Here is a 26577-nt window from a genome sequence, read left to right as displayed (position 1 = left end):
AAAATAAGAGTTGGAATTTAATTAAGAATTTTTTTCTTTGACCTTAAAAATCGCCATGGTATAATATAATTTAAAAAGAATGAAACTTTAATTCCAGTAGTGCATATTTTAGAAACCTAGTTTATTCAAAGTTATGTCAGGAATGGGATAGTTCCTGAGTGGAGAGTAAATACCTTAAGATGTAGAAGCAGGACTTTTACAAAAAGTAAATACAAATTCTAAGTAAAAGCATATTTCTACTAAATGAAAACCATGTGTCAAGAGCTCTTACAGTATAAAAGTAAATTTTGTTATTCACCTACTTGTGATCATTTTTATCTCCCTTCAGTAGGTCATTCGTGATAAGATTGCTCTTTGCTTCTTAGGCTGGTTTATTTGGGGGTGGGGAGGTGGTGTCTCTGACATGAAAATTAGCACTTTTTATGTACTTAAATGCACAGTCTGTCATGCTACTGGATTAGATAGGGTTAGTTATTCAGTGTTTTGTACATAAAAAAAAAAAATGTTTGGCAAGTAAATGAATGCCAGAAAACTTGTTTCCTACTTTGTGTGAAACAGGTACTTTCTGAGGTAAAGGAATGAAACACTCATCGCTCATTACATTAGGTTCTAGAAAGTAAACTGATAATCCTTAAGCTGTGTAAAGATTTTTACAGTTTCAGAATCAGTATGAAAAATAAGTGGGTGCTTGGATCCGACACTGCCAGTTTGTCATTTGTATTATATTTTATTAATAAGCAAGTGATTCGTAACAGATGAGCCTATTGGCTGTTGGCTGCTGGAAGAAGAAACCTGATCACCTATAGTTTGGGGCTGATGTTAATCTCTTTGAATTACTTAATCTTTATTGAAAGATTTATATGTTCTGATGTCCTGCAATTTTTTAAAAAAACAAATTATTCTACAGAGACCATTATAACAGGAACTTAATAGAGTATTTACACAATGCAGAATCATTTCGTATGAAATTTTCATTTCATTGTGTTTTGCATGATTTCAAGGCTTCAAGTCATTCTCCTTCATGATCCCTTGATTTTAAGAGAATCTTTCCTTTCAAACTAACTGGAAACAGTTGAAAAGAAGCATTATTATGCTTATAGAGGTATTGACAATGGCAAGGAAAGAAATACCTATATATGTTTGAGCAATTATACGTTTTTCAGGGTTTTTTTTTAAATTATTTTTATTAGAATGGTAGGTAAAGGTTGTTTTCTGAAATTTCTGTCTATGTATTAGGTAATACTGCCCTCAGAGGGCCAAGGTAAGTAAATTCATTTTTAACATTGAGGAGCAGCTTTTCTGCTGTTTATCTGATCTGTAAGTTTGCTTTGGGAGGGAGAAATGGACTTCTTTAAATAATTGCATAGTGTGCAGTTTGTGGTTATATTTCTTTCATCTGTTCTTTTAAAAATGTTAGATATATCTGTGCACTTCAATTTGATGATAACATTTAAGCACATTTAGTTTTTTTCTAAGAAAGTGGTAACAGATGACTGGCCACAAATTGCCAAATTAGAGTGGCTTACAAAAAGGATAAGAAAATTACCTGGGAAAATTAAGGTGATTTTACTTGGGTGTGTTTCACTTTCTATCTCTTTGATAACAGATGATTCTGGTATTCAAAATGATCTGAACCACACTTTTGAATATATAGCAGCATTCATTGAAATGGAAGCATTGTATTCCCTTCAGTTTATAAACTTAAGCATAATCACATGTTTAAAATACAATATAAGCCAAAAATAACTTACTTCACTGGATATCTAATTGTTAAATATACATATACCAGAAGTTGAAATATACCATTATTCCTAAGCATTTCTAAAAGCCTAACATTCATGTGTGGTTTGACATGTCTCTGAATTCAGAGTATTTGAGATTAAATGATAATTAATTTGTGCAATGAAAAATGGGAAGAGTGGGAAAAGCCCAATTTCAGAATATTGAGTGGCACACTTTTGCTTTTGCTTTTCGTATGTAGTAACTTTCTTATGCAATAATTTGAAAGGAATGTTGAGGTAAATATTTAGTGGTAAGTCCAATGGAATGCTTGACTTTTCCCCCTAGTTTTACTTGATATTGAGTTAAGAAAGATTTTATTTCTGTGACAGCATCATGTTTTTAAGAAGGATTTCAACTGAACGAGCATAAATGACGTGCAGCTCATGATCAGTAATAATGGGGGATGAGGACAGGACATTAGCAAAGTAAATAACAAAACCTGGAATTTTATACACACAACACAGCACCTACTTTACAACTAATGCGCAACAGTGATAAGTCTGGACAAATGAAATTAATAAATTACATTTTAAATGTTTGATTTACTTTTGTGTAGTTTAATACGTTGTACGTATTAGGTACTCACTAAATCTTTTTTGATTAGCCATACTTTACGATGTTTATTCATTTAACAAATGCTTGTGTAATACTTACTATGAGCCAGATGTTGTTCTGTGTGGTCTACAAATCTTAATCTCTTCTTCACTATTACTGTCCCCATTTTCCAGAAGAGAAAGTGGAGGCCCAGAGATTAAGCAACATGCCCAAAGGCATACAGCTAGTGAGTGGCAGAGCTGGCATTTGAACTCTGTACTTCAGAGTGTGTGTTCCCAACCACCATGATATATACAGAGGGTGCCCAAGAAAATGTATACACATTTTAAGAAAGGAAAAAACTGTATTAATTGTAATACTCAATATATATTGATAACAAAAGATGAATATAAGTCACGTTTGACTTCTGCAATGGCAAGAGGTGCTCAACGTGGTTCCCATCAGCGTCCAGACACTTTTGATTACGGCGAACTACTCCTTGAGCATAGATAACATCTCTTAAAATGTGTACACATATTTTGGCTCCCTCTGTACATGCTGCTTCATGTTGGAAGCTTGAGCAGTGAGGCACAGTGGGACTTTGTTGATTTCAGTAGGTCTCTTTTCAAATCTTAGCTTTGTCCTTTACTTGTTCTCAGTGTCTCGTGCCTCAGCGTGGCCGTCTGTGCAGAGTGAGGGCGCTCTGTCACCAGCCTCTCCACGTTGCTGTGAAGAGGTCTCTTTTGGGTAAAGCCTGACTGCTTGGCTCAGGTCCTTTTCTTTCCTGTGCTCCCATTTGCTTACCTTTCACCATTTACAGGCTGTGATCTGCCTCAGTGCGGGTATTTCCTTACAAGGAAAAAACAAAAAAGAGACAAGAGGCATTATGAAGGCCATGGATTTACCCTAAGAGTAGTAGAGTTTGTGGTTTGATGCAGTGTCATTTTGGGGTCCCAGGCTATTGAAAATTTATTGTAGGAGGCACCTCACTCCATTAGTGAGAGTCTAAGATAAAACTCTCTTCTACCTCATCGAGTTTTGTCCTCTAAGGTAGTTGTTCTAATGCAGGGGTAAAGGGTTGGATCACCAGAGGGTTTCCCACTGGCACAGGGTTACTGATGAGCCACACACTCCAGCTTCTCTGCGGAATCTCGGTCACTGCCACAGAGAGACACTGGCGGTGTGTCCTGTCCATCAGTGTGTCATCACAAAGAAATGGACGGAGCTACACGGGGTTGTGTCATACAGTGATATTTCCGCATGAGAGCTTTTCTGACGTGTGTATCATCCTTATTTTGCCCAATGGTGGGATTATTTATCCCTTCGATTAATGGGTAAATGCCAGCCTGCTCTGTGGTAGGTGCTGGAGCTACGTGGCGAGTAGCTTTGTGTTATGGACTCACTGTTTTGATATTTGATACTCATTAAGGCTCTTTATTGTAGTGTATATATAATACAGGGTATTAATGACATTGATTTAAATACTTACAGAATATGGTGTGGTAAAATGGAAAATATTTACTGGAAGGAAGTTGTAAAATTTCTAATGAAATTATCTTTTTCAGTTGGTTCAGTTCTCTGAAATAGTTTAAAATTCTGTGGCCCTAGTTACTTTGTTAAAATAGTACAGGAATGATGGTGTGTTTAATGTAGTGTGTAGAGTTTGAGACTTTGCTGTACTGCAGAAAGCAGATGAAAAAGAAAGCTCTGCTTTCACAGTCTACAAGGGCGTAAATGTAAGCAAAATAATAATTTAGCTCACATTTAACCCAGCAGGAAGCTGAGTGCAGATTGAGTAATTCTCCACAACATATCTACTGCTATGTAAACTAATCTCACAGTTTATTCTTCCTTAAATTGCCAAGATGGCAATTTTTCTGTTGGCTAGTTTGTATAGATGCTTTGTTCTCTCTCTTTCTCTTTTCTCTCTCTTCCAGTCTGTTTTCCTTGCTTTCGCAGTAAAACTTAATACTATATTAAGATGTTCTTATGTTTAAAAATAATAAGTATCATATTTTTGGTTTAAAGTGTAATGTTTCCTAAAAACAAAGGGAGCCATAATTGGATTGACTAATTTACAGAATACCATGCAACAAATCCCAGAATGCTTAAAGACAGATGATAATGGTGCAGTGTTCTGGATAACAAAGGAAAATGATAAAGTAGATAAAGTACTGACAGACCAGCCCTTCTGAGATCTGAGAGAGGTTGGCATTCTAACATCTTGTGGTGCTCAGTGCATAGGTACTTTTCTCATCATTGCTTCAGCTTCAAAGCAAAACATGGACCCCAGCCTTCTTTAGGAAGTAGATAGGAAAACTATTCTTAATATAAAAATGACAAGTTCATGCATTATGCAGTGGAAGCAAAATTTTTTGACTATAATATACTTTTCAAAATAATCATGAAGGAGCATATGTGCAAATCATAGAAATGTGGGTACATCTGGAAAGCTTTTAAGGCATCTTGGAAGCACAACACAAAATCACCAAAATTGTAAACACCTTCCATCTGGCCAATTGCAGTGGTAACACTGACCAGCGCAGAGCAGACACATCTCTTGGTGACCTTACGCGATAGCCAGACAACCTGGGTGAAACCACCATAAAGATTTGAGTGTTTTGCAATCTGACCTCATTAATCAATACCGAGTAGGAAACCACGACAGAAAAGACCAGCATGGGCAGTGTCTTGAAACTTGAAAGGCTAAGGTGTGTTCTGTGTTATGCTAGATGAAAGTAGCAGCGTAAACTCTATTGCCATGTTCCTGCTTGTATTGTCACGAGGCTTCGAAGAGGAATGTGTGCAGCACCTCATCTTGGCATCAGCACAGCAGCAAACCAATTCTTTCATGAAATATTGAAGGATCAGATGCTGATATTCCATCTCGTCCCTTCCGCCACAGCAATGCACCAGCCACACATACTATTGAGTACCCTTTTCACAAAGCACAGAAGATGCATGCTATTTGGAGATGCCAAGGCATAGGAGATACTGCCATCCCTCGGTACGACTTCCTGGATTGCTAAGAATAGTTTAAAAAGTGGGAGACATGTTCATTTTGATTTAATTGCTCAGATCACCTCGTTTTCTCCAGTTCTGTGTTCTCACAGCTGCCGGCTACACTTGAAGCCGCAAGAGGGCAGGTATGAAGCCTGTATCACTCATTGCTGCATCCTCAGTGCTTCTACATATGTTGACTCACAAAGTATTTTTGAATGAATGAATCTGTTAGAAGCCTGTTTCCCCCCATTCTAAAATAAAAATGTTTGCAGAACCTTATCCTTTGATGTGTGATACTCATTGAGCAGTACCTCAAAATGAGCTGGGCAGCAGTCCGTAATACTTTTGGCATGTTTTGTAGACATCCCCTAATTTTCAGTATATCAACACCCCCCCAAAGCTGGTTGAAGACAGTTGGTCAAAGAGACTTCATAGATGGGTCCACAGAACTTTACACTTAATTTGCCAAAGGGTAAGGGAAGAGCAGATTTGAAAGGAACTGATAAAAGGGAAATGATAACCTAAAAATTTAAATTTGCAGGAACTGGAAAATCTGCTCAAGATATATTTAGTAAATACTGAGAATACACAAAAGCCTTTTCCTTTGGTAAAAAGTTACATTTCAGATTGTCCCTGTATAATTGAAAAATTGTTATGCTACCTACTGTGTTTCTCCGAAAATAAGACCTAGCCAGCCAGTCAGCTCTAATGCGTCTTTTGGAGCAAAAATTAATATAAGACCTGGTATTATATTATATTATACCCGGTCTTACATTATATAATATAAGATCCGGTCTTATATAATATAATATAATGTCTTATAGTAAAATAAGACCGGGTCTTATATTAATTTTTGCTCCAAAAGACGCATTAGAGCTGATTGTCTGGTTAGGTCTTATTTTCGGGGAAACACGGTAGCACATTGCAATGTAGATAATACAAAAATTTCTTTAGAATTCTTTTTAAGACAGCTATAAAAGACGGTGATAATTTCAGTGAGAAACACACTTCTTCTACTCCCTGGGAGACATAATAGGGCTTTCACTTAGAACTAATTGGAGTATGGTACTTGCAATCCATTATATAAAAATGTAATGGGCATTTTTAAAGATTACAAATGTTTTATTATGTTTATCATGTATTTTTTTCAGTATATTTGGCTTTAAGATATTTAAGATAGTGTATGTACACTATTATAAATTATTTATCAGTATTTGTTTATGGTGCTAATAATTATTTATGAAAATCCACTAGTGGAAAAAATCTGCTGTGTTTTCTTTTAGGTAGTTCATCTGTGTAAGTTTAGTTGGCGTCTGACAACAAGCAACTAAATATTTAGTGTGTTATGAACCATGAAATTAAATAGATTTTATACTGAAATCAACATAAAAACTTATTTTGTCTTAGGTGAAAATTGATCTTCAAGGCTTTCACTTAACGGTTTCTTAAAGTCGTATCAATTTATTTTTACTGAAAGCTGCCATTTTTTTTGTTTTAAACTTCTTTGGAAATTCTTAAACTATTTGCATTTTCATGGTATGTCATTGTGTATGTCATTTAATAAAACTAATTCAGAGAGATCTAAGACTTGCTCTTTTTTTTAGAACACTAGTGACCGCACTGATATCCTACCTCTGTGTTAAAAAAGAAGTAAAAGTCATAAACCAATTCCATGTTTTAATATTGGGTAGCTTTTTCGTTTCTTTAGCTAAGATTCAAGTTTTATGTAACTGACATTAACTAAAGAGACTTTTTTTTTTTTTTTGGCTGCTGTAGTAAATTTATTACTGATTTTGCCTGTTGCCTCATTTATGTAAATACTCCTGAGCAAATGCAACACTGATTAGTAGGCTATTCAATGTGAAGTTGGAGATGGATTATAAATGATATTACCATAAGTGATAATGGTTCCATTTAATAATAAAATCTACCACTTTGGTATATGTCACATAATGTTCTAAGTGCTTTTGCATTACGTCCTTAACAAAAATCCTTCAGTGAGTACCATTATGATTCTCATTTTTCAGAGGAGGAAACTGAGGAGTAGAAAGTTTTAAGTTTCTGCAGCTAATAAATGGAAGAGTCAGGATTCAAACACAAAGCGTGTGGTTCCAGAATCCTTGTTCTTAACCACTACTTTGTTTTACCCAGAGGATTTTAATGATGTGAGGGAGTAGGGAAAGAAATGAGGCCCACTTTGAGAAGTGTACTGACCCTGTATTGACCACAGCAATTTGCTGTAACTTTTATTTTACAACATAGCATTTGTTTTAGGTCAAGTTTCTTTTGTTCTGAAAATGTGGCCATATACCTTACACAGTGACTTCTTTTTTGTGTAAATAGTAATGGCTCCCTCCCTCTGTAAATAATGAAAGTTGTAAAGAGGTTGGTTTTTATTAATATATGCATTAAGTCTGAATATCACCTGTTCATTTTTTTCCCTCAGAGATGACAAAGAGAAATAATGATACATCTTAAAAACTTGGATTGTGATTAAACATGGAATGAAATATTTTTTAAAAATATTCTCAGGGAAGCTAAGTTTATAATTGTTTCAACTTTATGATAAATCAAAACAATAATGCCTCTTTCCAGACATACATGTGAGAATGTTTTCACCCTCTTCCTTAGGGAGGGATTAGATTTTGAAGACTGGTATGTTGTAGCAAGTGTGAGTGGCCATTAGTAATTTAAAAAGTTGTATTGTTTGGATCTATTACAGAAATCAGAGTTTCAGTTTGCAATACAACTGTTGGTAACCAGCATCTTTTTTATTTTCTTTGTATTTTATCCTAGGAAAGTAGCATATTTTTAAAGTGATGTTTGACTATTTTGTCTAATTGAATTCTAAAGGATCACGATTTTATGAGATTTGTGAGAAACAGTGCTGTGTTGTGTAGATTTCTTTTCAATTGGATTGTATCTGTGTCTGTTTTAATAACATCTCAGTGAATCCAGCTAATTGTGTGTTTAGCATAGCCCGTGGCAGTTTTGAGGCTAGGCCTCCAGTAGATGAACGAGTATGTCTGCACTGTTCTCAGCCAGTATGTCCTTCATTGCACAACTGACGTTCTACTTGTGAAATGAGAGTTAGGACCAGGCTGTAGAATACAACTTAGCCTTAAAACGGAATTAAATGTTCATTAACGTCATTTATTTTTGAGGACACAAGCTGAATGATTTCAAAGGCTCTTTTTTCTGTATGCATGTCTGAACAAATCTAGACATCCCGTATTTATTCTAGATGTAAGACCATTTAAACATTTTAATCTGTGCGTTTTTCATCCTTAGACATTGTTCCTAGTTCCTGCTTTGGCACTTTCTGATGACTTTAGCATTATAAAGTCCAAGTGTGATTCTCAGTAAATTTAAATGAAATAAGGTCTGTAGTATATGAGGATTAATTTAGATTGAGTATTATTAAATAAAAATGTAATTTGAAATTAGATGAACAGTAGGAAATGAGCACTGTCAATTTTGTTGGATAACCCTCAGTTGAATGGATCTTCCCTAATAAAGATGATCTATTTGAATAGCCTATCACAATATTTTAGGTGGAACGTTAGTATGAATTTAAACTCATACCATCTCTCATCTCACGTTATTATTAAAGATTAAGCTTGAGAGCCAAAATATTTGTACTCAGCCAGCGAAATCAAGAATGTCTTCTATGGCCAACATTTTTGCCCAAAAACATTGAGGTTTGTTTGTTTTAAGAGATTACAGGAAATAAATTATTAAGGTAAGAAAATTAACAAAAGTCCAGAAACTGAAATTGTAATAACTAAGTAAAACTGTGCACCCTCGTGAACAGCCTGGCCCAACCCCGCCCTTCACTCTACTATTTGTAGCAATGGTGTGGATGGTCCGCTTTGCATTCATTAAGTATTAACTGTGAGTCTCTATGCCATTCATACCCAGAACTTAATTAATCAGTAGGGTTTTTTGTTTGTTTGGTTAGTTGATTCTATAAACCTTTGCATTTGTTTCTTAGGGCTGCTGTAACAAATGACACTCAAACTGGGTCGCTTAACTCGACAGACATCTATTCTCTCACCAGGAGTAAGAAATCAGGGTGTCAGTAGGGTCACCCTTCTGTAGGGCATCCTTGCCTCTTCCAGCTGCTGGTGTTCCCAGGCGTTCCTTGGCTGTAGTGCATCACTCCAGTCTGTTTCCATGGGTACATTGCGTCCTCCTCATCCCTGTCTGTGTATCACATCTCCCTCTGCCTCAGTTCTTATAAAGTATTTGTAATTGGTTTAGGGCTCACCCAGATAATCCAGGATAAACTCCTCCTCTCAAAATCCTAAACCGATCACATCTTTTGTCACATAAGGTATTTTTCCCAGGTGTAGGGACTGGGCTGTGCCTATATTTTGGAGTTTGCCATTCAGCCTCCTACAGAGGCAAAAGATCGGAATGCTTATTGGGAAGTATGTGTTTTGACGTTGGTAACATGGCAACAGCATGCTTCAAAATACATAAAACCTCCCGCCAAGTACGAGAAAGCATTGGAAGCACCCATTAAGGAAGATAGAGAGTTAGGACGAGGTTGTGTTGGAAATCTTGTCCAGTTGGGACTTTGGTGCATTGATGAAGGTTTCTCATGGCAGTGCCTACACTTTTGAATGGCCATTGGTAGGTACTCATAGGGCGATCTCTTTGAGGACGTGGTGCCCCATAAATGCTGCTGTGTTTTTTTTTAAAGACTTTCTCCCCGTTATTACCAGGTTGTCTCTTAAATTGGTTGAAACCTATGGGCTATAAATACAAAAACATGATGCTACTTCGTTTTAATACAGCCGGTATAAACTTAGGTGTAAATGCTATCTTTAAAATATCAGATGGGGTTGACCTTAAAAGGGTTGGTGTTGAGAGGATACCCTTGTTCTGGACATCAGCCCTTAGGCCAGGATGCTTTGGCTGTATATTCAGAACAGCCTGAGAGTATGTACCTTACCTGAACACTCACTGCCTCAACTACTGAGTCCGTGAGGGAAGAGTTCAGTTCCTTTCCCATGACCAGCTGGATAAGATTGGTTTTCTTGGGAACCTCAAGGCTGCGGGAACAATTCTACTTTATCATCAGTGTGCACAGGGTCCTGCCAAGGCATCCTGAATAGCTATAACTTTACGCTCTTTTTAGCTAGGAAACTTCTCCTGCACTGGGTCTAGTAAATGGCAATAAAGCTTGCTTGCTATATTTTATGTGAGCTTGTGTCGCCTGTAAGGCCCCTTCCTTTGGAAGAAAAAGAACCTCTTCTCAGTTTCATTTTTGGAACTAGAAAATGAATATTTAATTAGGCCAACACATCATGCTATTATAAAAAAAGGATCTGCTTTCAGAAAATATTCAGAACTCTTCTCCAAATTTTAGGGGGCACTTGAAATCTAGTGTAATACTGGAATATCAGCTCTATGAGTTAGAGACCTTGTCTTTTTTTTTTTTTTTTGGTCCACTATTATATCTCCAGCACCTAGAACAAATTAGTAAATAAACGAACTCTAAGCATCTTCTCAGAAAGTCCATATTATAGATGGAAAATGGCAAGAAGTCAAAAATAGGATTTGCGTGTCCTCATTGAAACTTGGCAGATCCACTGTTAGCTTAGTGTGACAATACAATTGTTGATAAATTTAACTGAATTAATCAAAATTATTAATAAAATTCTATGAGAAATAGTATTTTTTATCAAGAAGGGAAATTTCTACTTTTCCATTTTTCTCTGTGTGAATGACTCTCTCATTGTCTTGTATTATGTATTAGGGATGCATAATAGAGTTACTTTAAATAACTTTTTGGCGACCAGAAGTCCTACTATAGACCACATAAAATATATTAAATTTTTGAAGATTTGTTTAATAAAAAAAATACATGTTTTATGTGGTGACATTTTGTGTCTTCCAACTGAGCATATAAATACTTAATGGCTGACAGGAAATATTCTTAGAAATGAAAACTTGATTTTTATTTCATTTAATTTCGCATTTTTAAATAAATATATTCAGTACTTCTATAAAACAAGAAATGGTGTTACTTCAGATTTTTAAAATGAATGGGTTTCATTTTATCCTTGGTATAATTATTAAACTATTATTACTTAGCTCAACAGACAGCATCTTGTACTAATATAAATCTGTTACTGTTTTATAGCATTTAAAGTCTAAGTATTATATCCCTAATTAGAGAATATAAAATAAGGTTAAATTTTATATAGGAATACATAAATAAAAGTGGAAAAATAAGTGCAATCAAAAAGGGAACTATTTTATTGTTTTAATTGGAACTATGAGTTTAACGTTCTGGTTTTATAAATTTGGCATGCGTTTGTTATATTAAGGCCATATGTTTTCAGTAAAACAAAGAGGAGTGGTGTTAGGTGTCTTTTCTTCCCCTTTAAGTTTCCTTTATGTGCTCATACACCTGTGGGGATGGTGTTCAGATACGTATCCTCCATTCATTCATTCATTTAGTAAATTATTGTGCATCTGTCAAGTGGTTGGGCCTGCGGTGGGAACTTGGAGTATATCACTACACGGAAAAAGAATTGACATATTTACTGCCAATAGTGAAAATCAAGTTTTTAAGCAAAAATTAGAATTTTGGAGAATATATCTTCCAGCGTGAACTTGACAGCTTTCCCAGTGCTTGCTTTTCTGATGAGATTTACAGTGGTAACAAATGAGATTGTATAATGAAATGTGTCAATATTTGGAAGGTCACTATAACTCAGTGGACCAGTGTTTTCTAAAAGACCAATGTGTGTTGTTACAAAATCATACATTGTATGAAAGATCCATTCAGTATGCACTATGGGCGAGTGGATTTTCATGTAACCGAGCACAGAAAGTTCATTGATGGGGTTTCAAATTCCACATTGCAAGTAACCTGTTAGAAAACTACCACTTGTCAAATGCTGGTGTAATATCAAAGAAAGATACCCATACTATCTGAACACTTCCCTTTTCCAGCTGCATATCTGTTGGAGGCAGATTTTTTCCCCCTATATTTCAACCAAATTAATGTACTGCGACAGATTGAATGCAGACGCAGATAAGAGAATCTGGCTGCGTTCTATTAAGCCAAACATTAAAGAGATTTGCAAAAATGTAAAGCAGTTCTGCCTTTCTCACTAATTTGTTTTGTTTTAGAAAATATAATTATTTTCATAAAAATTCTTGTTCCATGTACTGAGTTTATTGTTATTTTTAAAAGAAGTAAAGGAATTTAAATTTTCTTTTCAATTTCACAGTACAGTAAACATTATAGATGTCATCCACATAAACAGAAACTTTGGGGGGAAGGGTTTCAGTAATATTTATGGGTGTAAAGTTGTCTGAGCTAAGAAGGTTGAGAGTTGCTGATTCCGAGGAATGATTCCACAGCTGAAATTCCTGTTGGCGGGAGGTTATGGAGGAGCTTACATTTTATGCTGAGAGACTTGGCACTTTACAGTAAACAGTAAGGAGTCTGAATATTTTTGAGCAAAACAGTGATATAATCCAAGTGGCACATACAGACATAAGGGTAATCTGGAGGTGACAGATGCATTAGGATGGAAGGGGGATGAGTAGATGGGGGAGCGCTCCACAGCGGCTTAGCAGAGGGCAGGTGTAAGGTGTTAGCCCAGGTATAGGTTGGGCTAAAGGACAGAGATTTGGGAAGGTGATACTGATAGGATGAGGGAAGGGAGAAGTCAGGTGTTAGGTTTGAGATTGGAGAACTGCGGTGAAGAGAAACTGACTTGCAGGGAAATTGGAACTGCTTCCAAATTGTTGTAGTACTATGCTGAAGCATTCAAGATTAAATAACCAGGTAGAAATGTCAAGTAGAGAACTGGAAGTTGAGACCAGGTGTCCTTCCAGCTCTGGTGGATTCCCAGAGCATTTCAGTTGCCTACAATTCTGAAGAGTTCTTTATGAGGTGAGCAAATGGTGATCTGGTTGTTAAAATTTATATTTTGGTAGGTAGGTGGTAGCTTTTATCAAAATCTGATAAAAATATATACACTTACTGACTTTTATGTGCTTGGCAGTGTACCATGTGTTCTTACAGTTATGTTTGTGTATGTGAGTGCGTGTATGGTTTTTAAGCTCTAGTAACCCATGTCCTTTCGTTTCCTTGACTTGTTTACAGTATTGTACAGAAAGTTATTTTCCTATGTAGAACAATGAAATGTTACTTAAACAAGTCATGATTTAACAAAAAAAATACTCTTATCACTTTCTTTTTAAAAAAACGACACAATTAGTCTGTGGTACATGGAAGAGAAACATCTATTTCATGTCCCTCTTATGCTAAGTGTTTTTCATAGACCTTCCCTGATGCTGTATGGATGATTTACCAAAGCTTTTTAAAACGGCTGAAAATATACTCTAACAACCATCTGATAAAATGAAAAACTGAACAAAATGTGTACTCAGATGAATGATTCTCTGAAGAAATAATGGGGCAAATGAATTATCAAAGTGTGAAATCATTAAAAACAAAACATGTTTGGGTTCTTGTTGAATCTTAATTGTAGGCTTACGTATTTTCTTTTGTACGCTAAGTTAAAAGAAAATTGCCTAACTAAATTTTTGGAGGGCAATGTTGTAGGACATATATTGTGCCATAATTTATTTTTCACATAAAAGCTGCTGTTCATTTTTTCCCCCAGCATTAACATGCATGCTTTCCTCATGTAGGAGAATATATAAAAAACTGGAGGCCAAGATATTTCCTTTTGAAGACAGATGGCTCATTCATAGGATATAAAGAGAAACCTCAAGATGTGGATTTACCTTATCCCCTCAACAACTTTTCAGTGGCAAGTAAGTTCATTGTAATTGTTGATTCACCTTGCATTTATTTATTTGCATGACCTTATTATGTGTCAGATATCTTAAAATACGAGAAGCCTATGAAAAAGTTTAGGTTTGCATTGAATCGCAGAGAAGTTTTCAGCTTTGATAGAATTTCAGTTCCTCAGCATAGGGATTACCAATAATCTGTGGTCTTGTATAATGAATAGTTTAGTCTTTTTTATTAATATATGCGTTTAATAGTTTAATATTTTTATAGTTAACACTTGAACGTGATAATTATGATTCCCCAAATACATACCTTAAGTTTTCCTTTATTAAATGGAAGCAAAGACCTTTGAACTTGGTTACTAGTGTGAACTTGGTTTGAAGATGTCTCAGTACTTAGTGCATTTCTAATCAGTTTCCTATCATAATCTTAGCTCTTTTGATGGATTGGATGATGAGAAACAAGTGATTTACATTAGAAATTATTTTCTGGGAAGATTTTGTGTTTGTAGTTAAATTTTTCTTCTTTACAAATATCTAACAAAGTGTTTGTAATTTAAACTTATTTAGAAATTGTGTATTTGTTTGACTATAGCACAAAGTAAACTGAGGATAATGATGATGAGAATGACAACAGTTATTATTTTTATGTTACGAGCACACACTTCAGACTGTTCAAATACTTATTAATCAATGAAAGAGCTTTATCGTGTTAATTCAGAAGTAAAGCATTTTAAAGTTAGGTTAAAATAAACTTGCATAACAACCAAAGTCTGTACCGTTGAGATAAAATCTTTAACTAGACACCATTCTTAATTTTGATTTTGCTTTTATGTTGTTATCTGTTAGCCACATTTGGAAAATATGAGGGAAATTTGAAGCAAAAAAAATAAATAATAATAAATACAATTAAATAGTAACAATAAAAATTCCAAGATAACAAAAGACCTTGAATGTTATAAAAGTCATTTTACCATAATATAGAGCACCAACCTTTTTTATAGATAGTATCTCTTAATTTTTTTAAAGAAGAAGATAAAACAATAAACCAAAGGTTTGTGAAATCATTTGAATGATAAAGATACTAACTTAAAAAAAACAAAAAACAACAACCTCTCTATTTATGTAAGTGGATTCTTATGTAGGGATTTCATTTCAGAAAAAAAGTGAGAACTATGTTATACATATGTATAAGTTAAGGAAATCAGTTTTCCCCTCCCAAATGTTCATTAGATATTTATAGCTTTCTTTCAGTAGAAAATTATTTTTAAAATCCTATTGTGAGTTGAAATAATATCTTGTATTTTGTATTGACTTAAGAACACATTTCCGTTCTAAAGATCTTTTGGGCGAGTATTTGCTTTAAAGTGATAGAAATGAGCTTTTCAAGCATTAGCAGCATACATTGCTATTGGCCTACCCAAAGTCAGCATAGTTTCTTAGTTTCTCGATTTTACTAGCAAATGCTATTGGTTTGTCTGAAATAATATATAAAAGTACAGAACTCCTGTATCTGCTGATCAAAATGCAGCATTTTTTGACCTTATGAAATTTCACACCCCAACAAGTTTTAAAGACGTACTGTATGTCACCGTCTGCCAACATCTGCTCCAACACTTCCACTGGCAGAGGCTGAAATAAATGCTGCACTCTTGGGGAGAGATTCTATTTAGTGACTGACAGTCAGCATAGCCACAAAATAAGTATTAGCCGACATCTGTAATCTTTATATGTATAATCCAGTAGTTGTGGGGAGGTCACCCAAGTGAACAAGTAAAGTTGTAGACCAGCTCCTTAATTTTCAGAAGTGTGTTAACATGGATCTTACACTAACTAAATTCTTTCAAACCGATTATTCTTAAAGCCTGATTTATTGCAATCTTAAATTTTATAAATAATAATGACCCGAGGACATAGTGAGTAGTGAAATGGGCTCTGGTTAAAGAAATGGTGCAAATTTCAGCTTTGCCATAAGCCTTAAGTATGACCTTGGGCGGGTCATTGTCTGAAATTCTCTGGTCTTTATTCCCTTCATCAGCATTAGTGAAAACACTTGGATTCAATGAATTTGGAAGGCCCTTTTTAAGTCTCTAACATTCGGTGATTCTGTGAGGGGGAAATTGAGCGGCCCTTGAGGAGTGAATAGGACTTAAACAAATTAAAATAGAGAAGGATATGCTGGGCAGAGGGTGACAAAATGTTTTTATGAGACATTAAAAGAAAGAATAGTTGGAGCAAGTGAGGGTGACTTCACCAATTGTTTCTCTATTGTCCAGACCCCTTGGGTATATGAGAAAAGAGACTGTTTTACAAGGTCTTTCTAAGGTATCTTGGGAAATGTTATATTAATGTATACGTATATTCCATTGATAGCTACGGTGAGTCCCATTTTTCCTGATAATTAAAAATGTTACTTAAAATTAATCGATGTGGGTTTTAATGGTATTTTACCAAAATTGGCTTTTTACTTACATGAAAAAAAAATAAAGTATGAGAACTGAAGGGACTTAGAATTGATCTTCTGAATCTTCATTAAATTTCAGATTCCTTCCTTTCTGATTTATAATATCCAAAAAGACAGTCTGTTCTCATTGTTTCTACTACTCAACCTACTGCTGTCTAGCTTCCCCTCTTATTTACTGTACTTAATTGAAATCACTTTTAATATATTTTCCAGTGACCACTTAATTGCTAAGCCTCGTGGACGTTTTTCAGTTCTTTTTTCTGGCCTTACATCCGGGCTGCGTGTTATACTATCGACCACCACTTCCTCCTTGGGACGATTTCATCTCTTCTTCTAGAATGTCTCTCTCTCCCGGTTTTCTTCCTGTGTCTGTTGTGTGCATTTTGGTGTCTACCTGGGTTCTGGCCAAGGACCCTTCTCACTTTGTACCCTCTGCCTGCGTGGTCACATTCACTTCTAAGGTTTCAGTTACTACCTGCATGCAGCTTACTCCCTCCCACACGTGGATATCTTCAGGGCAGGCCTCTCTCCTGAGCAGTAGGTTACTGAATTCACCTAATTTCTGAATATCTCTACTTAGGTTGTTTTTGGACTCAACGTGTCCTAAGCTGAGTCAGTTTTCCCCCTATATTCAGTATCTCAGTTCTGTCTTGAGCAGAAATCTGGATCTAGTCCATGACTTTTTTTTTTAAATCTTCACGTCTTCACCCCAGTCCCAATTCATTTCTAGTCCTGCTGATTTTGCTTCTTATTTATTGAATTTAACGTCTTTTCCTGTAATTACCCTAACACAAGCCCTCGTCATAGATTCTTAACTGGAGGCTCTGCTTCTAGTTTCTAGCACTTCTCATACTTCCTTCACATGACTGTCAAAGTGATCTTTCTAAAATTAAATCTTAAGTATGTAATCCTGTGAAAGCCCTGCCCTGGGTCTTTATTGCCTAGTGGATGAAGTCCAGCTTCCTTAATAAATCACAAAGAATCTCCTCGATCTGGCCTTTGCTTTCAACTCTCGCTTCATCTCTCTTCTGTGCAATTCTACGTGGGCAGGACTGAACTGTTTCTAATTCCTGTACAAACTGGGCTGCTTTTCTACTCTGAGCCTTTGTGTATGCTGTTCCCTCTGATTGGAACGTCCTTCTGTTCTGTGTTTGCCTGGATAATTTTTTTCTTCTTCATTCTTTAAGACTTAATTCATAGTTAAATCCCCAGCCTCACTCCTTGCTAAATTACCTTTTGTTGCTATCACATTGTTTCTGGGTTATCTTGTTCACGTGTGTGCCTCATCCACTAATCGTGAGTTATTTTAGAGGAAAGAGCCTAGTGTTATTTATCTTACTTCTCCTAGTGCCTGTATATTAGGGCTTAATAACTGTTTTTGAATGAATATCTGAAAACATCTAGTTTTCCATATTTTTCAATTTGGAGATGAGAAAAATGGAGCCCTTAGAAATTCAGCGATTTTTTTTTTAAGGTTGCTCTACTAGGTAGTGGTAGTTAAGTATCAAGATTAAAACTCAAATTTCTCTACTGTCGTTTAAACATGTTATTCCCCTCCCCCACCCACGTTTTGTGATATTTTCCCTAGATTAAGCCTTGAGATTTGATTTTGGGTGGGAGTTCCAACACTTAAATTGCTAGATACCCTTTGCATGCAGAATGTAAACTCTCCAAGCCCTATAAAATGTGGATAATAACCTTCATCCTTCAGATGGATCAAATACGAACTACATGTAAAGTGCCTTCTAAATAATAGTGCTGTAGAAATGTAAGTAAAAATAGTTTTTAAAGAAACGTACATTTCTAATCAGACTTGTGGTTTGGTAAACTGCTAATTATGGATGGAGATTATCTTTGCACAGGAAACATTACAGTTTGACTGAAAATAATGCAGGATACCCACAAGCATTGTTGCAAAGGTACTGGGAGCATAATAGTTTGCTTGCCCAGTATTCAGGGTCTTCAACACCGACAGTTATCAGTCGAACTCAGAGGTAGAAGCAGTTCCTCAATGGACAATCTTAACATCAACGTGCATATGTCTGGGGCCTCAACCTACTTTTGCTCTCTTCCCTTCCTTCTGTCATTGAGGGGAAGGGGGCGATGCCAGGCTCTGTTCCCAGGAGCTCCTCCTAGAATTCTACCGTCTTCCTTATTACAAATATTGGCCCACTCGGACAATATCTTTTTCCTCTCTGAAACCTGCCTTTAATCCCGTTTTTAAAAAATAGGTGGGTGTTCATTCTTAGGCCAATTTTAAAAGTGAAATGAAGTGTTGACTCACTGACCCATTTTTCTTCTTCTGTTTGAAAAAAAATAAGGAAATTACGGGGCTTAACCCTACCAAAAACATCCTTACCTCTGAATGAATAAATATTAGACTCAGAGATTATAAATATGTAGAAAAACCTGTTGATTCCTACTAGTGCTTCCACTATGGCGGGTCATGGGCAGAGAGGAACAGCTGTGACTTGAGCCGTAGTCTTGAATAATACACACTACCACCCAGAATGAGCAATCTTCTAAATCTAGAATAACCCTATGCTGTATAATATACCAGGATTAGGAGATCAGTATAGCTCACTTTTAAAGGGTTTATTGGTCATTAGAACCACATTAGATACTAAACGGAGTATTAGATACAATTTTTGTATGTAGGAATTTGTCATTGGCTCTGGAAGACATTCACATAAAACACACAGCAATGGGAGGAGAAATGAGATGAGTTGCCAAAATGAACTTTATAAAGAAGGAACGCTGTAGAAGGTGAGAGAAAAGGTAAAGGTAAGCTAGGGTGACTAGCTGTTCATGAGATGAGGGTAACAGGAGCCCTGAAGGAGAGGTGATATGTCGGTTTTGGGAAGAAGGAAGCCATTATCAGTGAGGTTAACTACATAAGCAAACATCCGAAGTCTGGAATTAAGGAGTAGCTTGTTTTATGAATAGTAAGGTAATATCCTAGATGGATAGAGAATTTGTTGGAGAAAAAAAAAAAAATTAGGTAAGTTGTAATCAGATTGTAAAAGGTCTTGAATACCAGTTGGATGTTTTTAATGGAAACCGATTGGAAACCACTGAAGGCTTTTGATCATGAGGTGTCCAAATCAGTGTTTGATTAAAAAAACAAAACAAAACAAAAAACCTGTCTGGTTATAGTGCGCAATAGGAGGGATACTCATACATCTGTAGACAAATTGTTCTCTTTCTCTTTTCCCCATGAGTCCCACAACATAGTGTCTTGTTTTCCTTACTTTCCAGTCTCACTGCTACCATCCTACTTGGGTTCTTCCTCAGTTTCCCCTGGATTATTTCAGTAGCCTCCTAATTGATCTTCTGCCTTCAAATGTTCTCTTCTCTGGAGTGTTTGGAAGCAATGCATTGGGTAGATTTATCTTCCAAAAAAAGTTCCTTTGCAAATACCATCTCCTTGCTCAGAAAAACATCTCAGATTTTCTCCATTTTTCACAAGAGGAAGATGAGAATTATTATTTTTTGATGTATTATATATCAACAATTAAACACTTGCCAAAATCATAATTATGTTTATACTCTATATGGTTTCAGTATTCCTTTTTTCTTCTATTACTCCTTTTTTTTTTTAAATAAGGTGTTTTTTTAAAAATATTTTTGGGGAATATTGGGGAACAGTGTGTCTCTCCAGGGCCCATAAGCTCCAAGTCGTTGTCCTTCAATCTAGTTTTGGAGGGCACAGCTCAGCTCCAAGTCCAGTGCTATTTTCAGTCTTTAGTTGTAGGGGGCGCAGCCCACCATCCCATGCAGGAATTGAACTGGTAACCCTGTTGTTCAGAGCTCGTGCTCTAACCAACTGAGCCATCCAGCCACCCTTCTATTACGTCTTAATGTCCCACACATTTTCTTTTTGACACAGATTGCTACATCCTGTTAGGTTCAGTTGCATACAGAATTCCTAACCCTATTTTTGTTTTGAGTGATTTTCAGACCATTTTATATACTTAATCATTTGAAGATTTGGTGGCTTCCCCCCCCCCCATAATTATGAGCAGATTTTGGGCAAACAGAAAGTTATGTCTGATGCATCTTATTGTAAGAAATAGATGCCTTACTTTATGAAATTCATCGTAAAGTAAATTACTATAAATTTAATCAAATTTACCTCCTACCTCTCATTTTTATAGGTGGTACTACTATATTCTTGCATTTGTAAAATTTAACCTGTAGACCACGTTTAGATTGGGGAATGGAGAAAACCTATTTGAAAATCACTTTAAAAGGAGATTGTTTTTAGTAATTAACAAAGAGTGATAATGCCATATTTAGTCACATAGTTCAAACACACTCCAATTTGACAACGAAAATAATCTCCACAAAATTTCTATTTTTCCCTTTTTTCCTACATTATACAACAAATGCACAAAAAAGAAAAAGAGCGATCCCATTTAAATGGCTATGACAATGCAGTCTAGAATCTCCCGTCTGGCTCCTGGTGGGAGAGCAGCCCTCTGCACCTCTGAAAGGTTTCATCATCTGCTTGTTTTCTATAAACATAAATCTACATGTTTGTCATTTGTGTTTCCTATTAGATGAGCTCACTATTTTACTTCCTTCATTACTACAATATAGGTGACCTCAGATGCCTGTTAGAACCCACATTTGCCCTCGTATCTTTCATTATCCCTCACCCTTCTTTCCTGATTTACTCTGAAGCTAATCTGTTTAGTTAGTCTTTGCCTTCTTAGCCTCATTCATCAGAACATTAACATGTATGGGCCCTACGCAGAATCAAGGAGAGACAGAAACTTCTGGAGCACAATGGCTGTGTATACTCATTTAAAAAATTCCCTTTAACATTTATTACAAGCTCTAGTATACTGAAAGGTCGCTGGAAAGGTCACTGGAGTCAGGAGCCCTGAGTTTGAGTTTTGGTTCTGCTACTTTATTAGTTGTGTGACCTTGGGCAAATTGCATAACCTCTCTGATCTTTTTTCTCATCTTTAAACATGAAGTAAATAATATCTACTCAAGTTTATGGTGAGGGTTAAATGAGATGATATAGTTGAAAACATTGTATTATAACGTGCTGTGCAAATAAAATTATTAATGTAAGATAGAAGATGGTGAGTACTATTTGCTCAGTTGAGTTAAATGGTAGCCATTCTTCTCTCTCCAGCTGAATTACACTGCAGTGGGGAAGGGAAGTGCTTTATTGGATTTTTCTTTAAAGACCATTATACGTTTTAAGTAGAACCTATTTATAATACAAAAATCTTTTGCAGTTGAGGTCAGTGGCTATGGTTTGGTTTGGGAGAAGGAAAATCCCTGTTTCACTTAATGCCACGGACTTGATCTGTAGGGACTGGTCCTTCTTATAACTCAGTAATGTGAGCCAGACCCCTAAACCACACCATAGCCGCCTCTGGCCAACGAAGACCTCACTGCGGCTGAAAGGGTAGCACCACGGGCTTGGCCTCCGAGGAAATGGGTGCAGCCCACGTTCCTCCAGCCCTGGCCTTTGGAAGACACAGCTTCATCGGTGGATGAAGGCCTGTGTGACTGTCATTACCCCTTTTTAGTTAGAGGTGGTTTTTGGTTTTTAACAACAGTAATAAAATCCTTAAATATGTTTCTGACTGTTCTAAGAGTATCCCTCCATTGGGTAAACCATCCCCAGTGGATGGAAATGGTTACCATCCATTGGGAAAAATATTAAAATTAATGTGGGTCTTCCATTAGATGATTGCTTGTTTGTAAGATGGAGGATGCAGTGGGATTGTTCTTAGGGAAGGCAGGCAAGGAGTGATCAGCTTCAATAGCTTACAAACGCGACGTGAGGACGTCAAAGAGATCCCAACAGAACCAACCTTCCTCCCTCCCTTCATTTGCTGCTTTTCCCTTCCTCCCGTCTCTCTTATACTTCTGCTAAGGTCAACAGTCAACTATTACTTATCCAAGGATACTTAAGTAACAGACCACCATCTGTGTAGTTATTTTCACTGAATTATTCTTAAGTACTTTTACCTCTGACTCCTTCCTTCACTTCCTTTTCTAATCATCCCAAACAACACCGCACACATTTATTCTGATGTGAAATGTCCTACCTCGTGTGCGTATGATTTAAAGTAACACAATGTAGAAACATAGAGGAGCTATCCCAAGTAAATTTAAACATATTTTTTTAGTAAATCTAAGTTCTAATGAACATTAGAGAGTTTTTATTGAGGGGTTATTGTGTTCTCAACGTTGTACCAGGTTGTGAGGGGAAAAAAGAAGGAAATAAGGAAGGAAATCAACCTTTCTTTGAGTGTTACTATGTGCGAGCCCCTTTGACATATGTTATGTCATTTAATCTTCACAACAACATCTGAGGTAAGTATCTTATTCTCCTTTTTGAAGAGACTGAGCGAGGTTACGTGACTTGCTTTGGGTCACTAACCTGGCAAGTGGTAGAGCCAGAATTTTCAGCCCATGTCTACCAGATGCTAGCCTTGACGCCTGGTTCGTTGTATTAATCCACAGATACAGGATGTAGGCCTTGGCTTTGAAGAATTTATAATCTAGTAGCAAAAATCTGCCACAGACCCTTGGAATTGGTATTTTGAGATGTTTTATGGTTCAGTTCTGAAGTAAGTTTATAATTAATATATTCAGTCAGAGTTGAGGAGAGGGAGGTATCATTAAGGACTGGGTCATCAAGGAAAGCTTCATCGGAAGTTGGGATTGTTTGGAGAGAAAGTAAGATTTCAAAAGTTAAAGTACATTCCAGGTAACAGGGATACCATTAATTTGAACTTTACCTGGACCTCTTATTGTTGCTTATAATGGGCATGGAATCCTCATGTGAATGAAAGCTCCAGGGGGTATTATTTCTTGCATCCCTGTATAGAGTGAAAAATATAAAAGGAGCAAGAAGGATAAATGATACAAATAAATATGACAATTGAAATAGTTAGCAGACTGCTGTAATCATGTAGATACTTTGTTTTCTCAGGGTCAGAGTTAGGCACTAGGTCCCTGGTTAGCTAACCTGGAATTGTATGTGGAGTTTTGGTAGTGACAGTGCCGTGCACTTCTCCCCCCCGTAGAATACAAAATAATGTTACTGATAGAAATAAATACTCCATTTTAAAATCCCATCGTAAAGCACTATTTTTTCTTTAGCTAAAAAGGCTTTACACTCTTTTAGAAAAGGGTACAATATCTCTGTATCTTTTTATTTAAAAATGTCCGATGACTTTCATGTAGGAGAGGTGAGGGTGGTGTGGATGGGGGGTGAGTGGGGGTGGGTGATGTGGGGGCCTCTCCACCTGCAGCCTGTGTGTGATAAGAAGCCGTGGTCGGTTTATCGTGTAACTTTTACATAAAGTTAATTACTAAGGTCAATACTTCTTAGTTTTTCTGGTAAACATTCCCTGATTGTATAACATTACCCAACACCAGCCAGCCTTTGATACTGAGGGTCCTTGTACTGTTGTTTTATCTTATTACCGATCCCAGCTTTTCACACCATGACACCATTCTGTCTCTGAAAGGTGAAAGTAATTCTGTTTGCACACCTTTCTGACTATACTCATTTGTGACCTGATTAATTTACAGTTCATTTTTCATTAAGTTGAATGTCGAAGTCTACCTGATTTATTTAGTATTTATTTGTTTGTTTATTTATTTATTCCTCTTCTTCCACGCCCCTCAACCCACTCCGGTTCAAGCTGTTGTTTCTTGGTCTAGTTGTGTAGGACACAGCTCCCGGCCCATGCTGGTGTTATGAGCCTTGCGTTCCTCCCGGCTGAGACAGTCAGTCGCTAGTCTAGTCATTGGTTGGCCACTCACAGCCGCTCACTGCAGCCCAGCTCCAGGGAGAGCTGTTGTTCACAATCTTAGCTGTAGAGGGCGCAGCTCACTGGCCCATGTGGGGATTGAACTGGCAACTTAGGGGTTAGGAGCACAGCACTCCAACCACCTGAACCACCAGGCCGGCCCTTAGTATTTATTTTTTAACTTACATTTTTATTTTCTGGAAAGTAGAAATTATTGTGTAATTTTTAAAATTGTAAATTAAAAACTGGTTACATGCCTATCATATTTGGTGCTTTAATTCCATTTTATAATTAATACATAAGAAATTAAGAGGGACTTAAGGAAGTAAGGGAAGACGATTGACATTTTTTAAGTGCCTACTATATACGAGGTGCTTTATTTATATGATCACATTCTGTCATGACAAGAACATCCTGAAATAAATATTACCTTAAAAAAGATCCAAAAACCTAGGTGATGAAACTAAGACCTAGAGAAATTAAGAAACTTTACCAGAGTCTCAGAACAAGTATATGGCAGAAGTGTGATTTGGACTCTGGTCTGTCTAACACTTGGCTTGAATGCATTTAGTCCTAGATGGGGTTCAGAGATGACAGCTCTCTTCAAGTAATGTTTAGTCAGCACCTACAGAAACATTGTGTTATGCCAAGTGTTATACATAGTAGGTTACTAGCAGACTCTCACAGTTCTCGAGAGTTGTATTCTATGTACCAGTGGTACTTATGCAATAGCAGAGGGACAAGCATAGAGACGGTATCCAGGTGGCTGATTATTTGATAGAAATTTAATATTGGGTCAGTCACTTAACCACCCTGGGACTCAGAGTTCTGTCGTCTGTGACATGAAGGAGTTAGACTGAGGGATTTCTACAGTCCTTTCTTCTAAAAGTCAATGACTTGCTATCAGCAGCAGTTAATAATTTCTTGAAACATTCAGTGTATTGAGAGTTAATGATAATAATTACCGCCGTTGAGCACCTGTGTGCTATGTACTTTACATGTATGTTGCTAATGCTGATAGCATTTTGCAGGATACACAGTCTCTCTCTTACAGCTGGGAAACTAGGCTCATGGAGTTTGCCAGTCATCATGAATCTACTAAGGGATGGAACTGGAGGCTAAAGTCACAGCTTTCGGGTTTCAAGGCCAGTGCTTTTTCCACACCACTGCTTACCTAAAGCGTCTCTGGTTGCCGTAGGCTCTCGAGATAAGAAGTTTTCTAGTGTGGGCAGTTCAGAGGTGTGGGCTTTTGATGGCTCTAGGCTAGTTTATATGTCAGTATCATGGATCAAATCTTGCCATTCTCACCTAGTACATGAAAGTATGATTCAGAGCTTCTGGACATTTCTATTTAAGGAAACTGAAGCTTACTACAGAGGAGTCACTGGGATATGAAGATTTCAGCTTTGCTGTTCTAATTAAATCACAGAAGTCATAGGAGAAACACTAATTTTTAGAGACAGAGTCATCTGGATATTTAGTATGAATTGTATGATCATTGCATTTTTAACAAATGGGGCTTGAGGGGCACGTGTTTTGCTGCTCTCTCTGCAGTTATACACTAAATCACTACCTTTCAATTTCCCCCCACCATAGCTTCATGTTAATTTAAAAGCATATTTTGTGTAGAGTTACATAAGGCCCAAGACCACAGTGGTTTGGAAAGACCTTTCAGCTCTGGAATTTAGGGAAGATATAGAGGCATTCTTTTGGGTTGGAAATAATACATAATCAAGCAGATGCTAATGAAAAAATGAAATGTAGGGAAAGAGAAAAGAGAGTAGGGCGCCTGTGTGAAAGCTGTATAGAGGCGAGTACATTGCCCCTTTATTACAATAATGTTTCTGCACTATAATAAGGTCTTTCATTGCAAGTTCAGCTTTTTTCATTCATTTGTTTTGTGCTCTGCTTCCTGTTACTAATTGTCAGCACAATAGTCTTCCAACTATGAAGTCTCAGTGTCCTTTTGGACCAATTTGTCATTGTCTTTCTCCCTCACCCCCAACCCATGCACTCAGAATCTATTACTATGGTTACATTTTTAGACATTTGAAACATGCCAGAATAGTTCATGATAATTGAATCATCCAACCAGCAAGTTACTGCTTCCAAAAGCACAAAGTTCCTATCTCTATAGGATACTCTTAGAACGTAATTAAAAATAAACTTACAATATTCTCTTTATAACATTATTTCATATACATTGTT

General features: G+C 36.5%; 1 protein-coding gene across 4 annotated transcripts in view; it reads left to right on the top strand.

The window, feature by feature from the left end:
* AKT3 (AKT serine/threonine kinase 3) overlaps positions 1–26577 on the top strand; it is a 253836-nt gene that overhangs the window by 117199 nt on the left and 110060 nt on the right. For all 4 annotated transcript variants that reach the window (XM_088799111.1, XM_088799113.1, XM_088799112.1 and 1 more), the window contains one exon: positions 14008–14133. In XM_088799111.1, the coding sequence (XP_088655237.1) occupies positions 14008–14133 (126 nt within the window). The remainder of the gene's footprint in view (positions 1–14007; positions 14134–26577) is intronic.

This window comes from Rhinolophus sinicus, chromosome 6 (assembly GCF_057876585.1).
Source record: "Rhinolophus sinicus isolate RSI-liver-muscle chromosome 6, RSI-T2T, whole genome shotgun sequence".
Classification (NCBI taxonomy): domain Eukaryota; kingdom Metazoa; phylum Chordata; class Mammalia; order Chiroptera; family Rhinolophidae; genus Rhinolophus; species Rhinolophus sinicus.
This window is presented reverse-complemented; position numbering and strand designations above follow the sequence as displayed.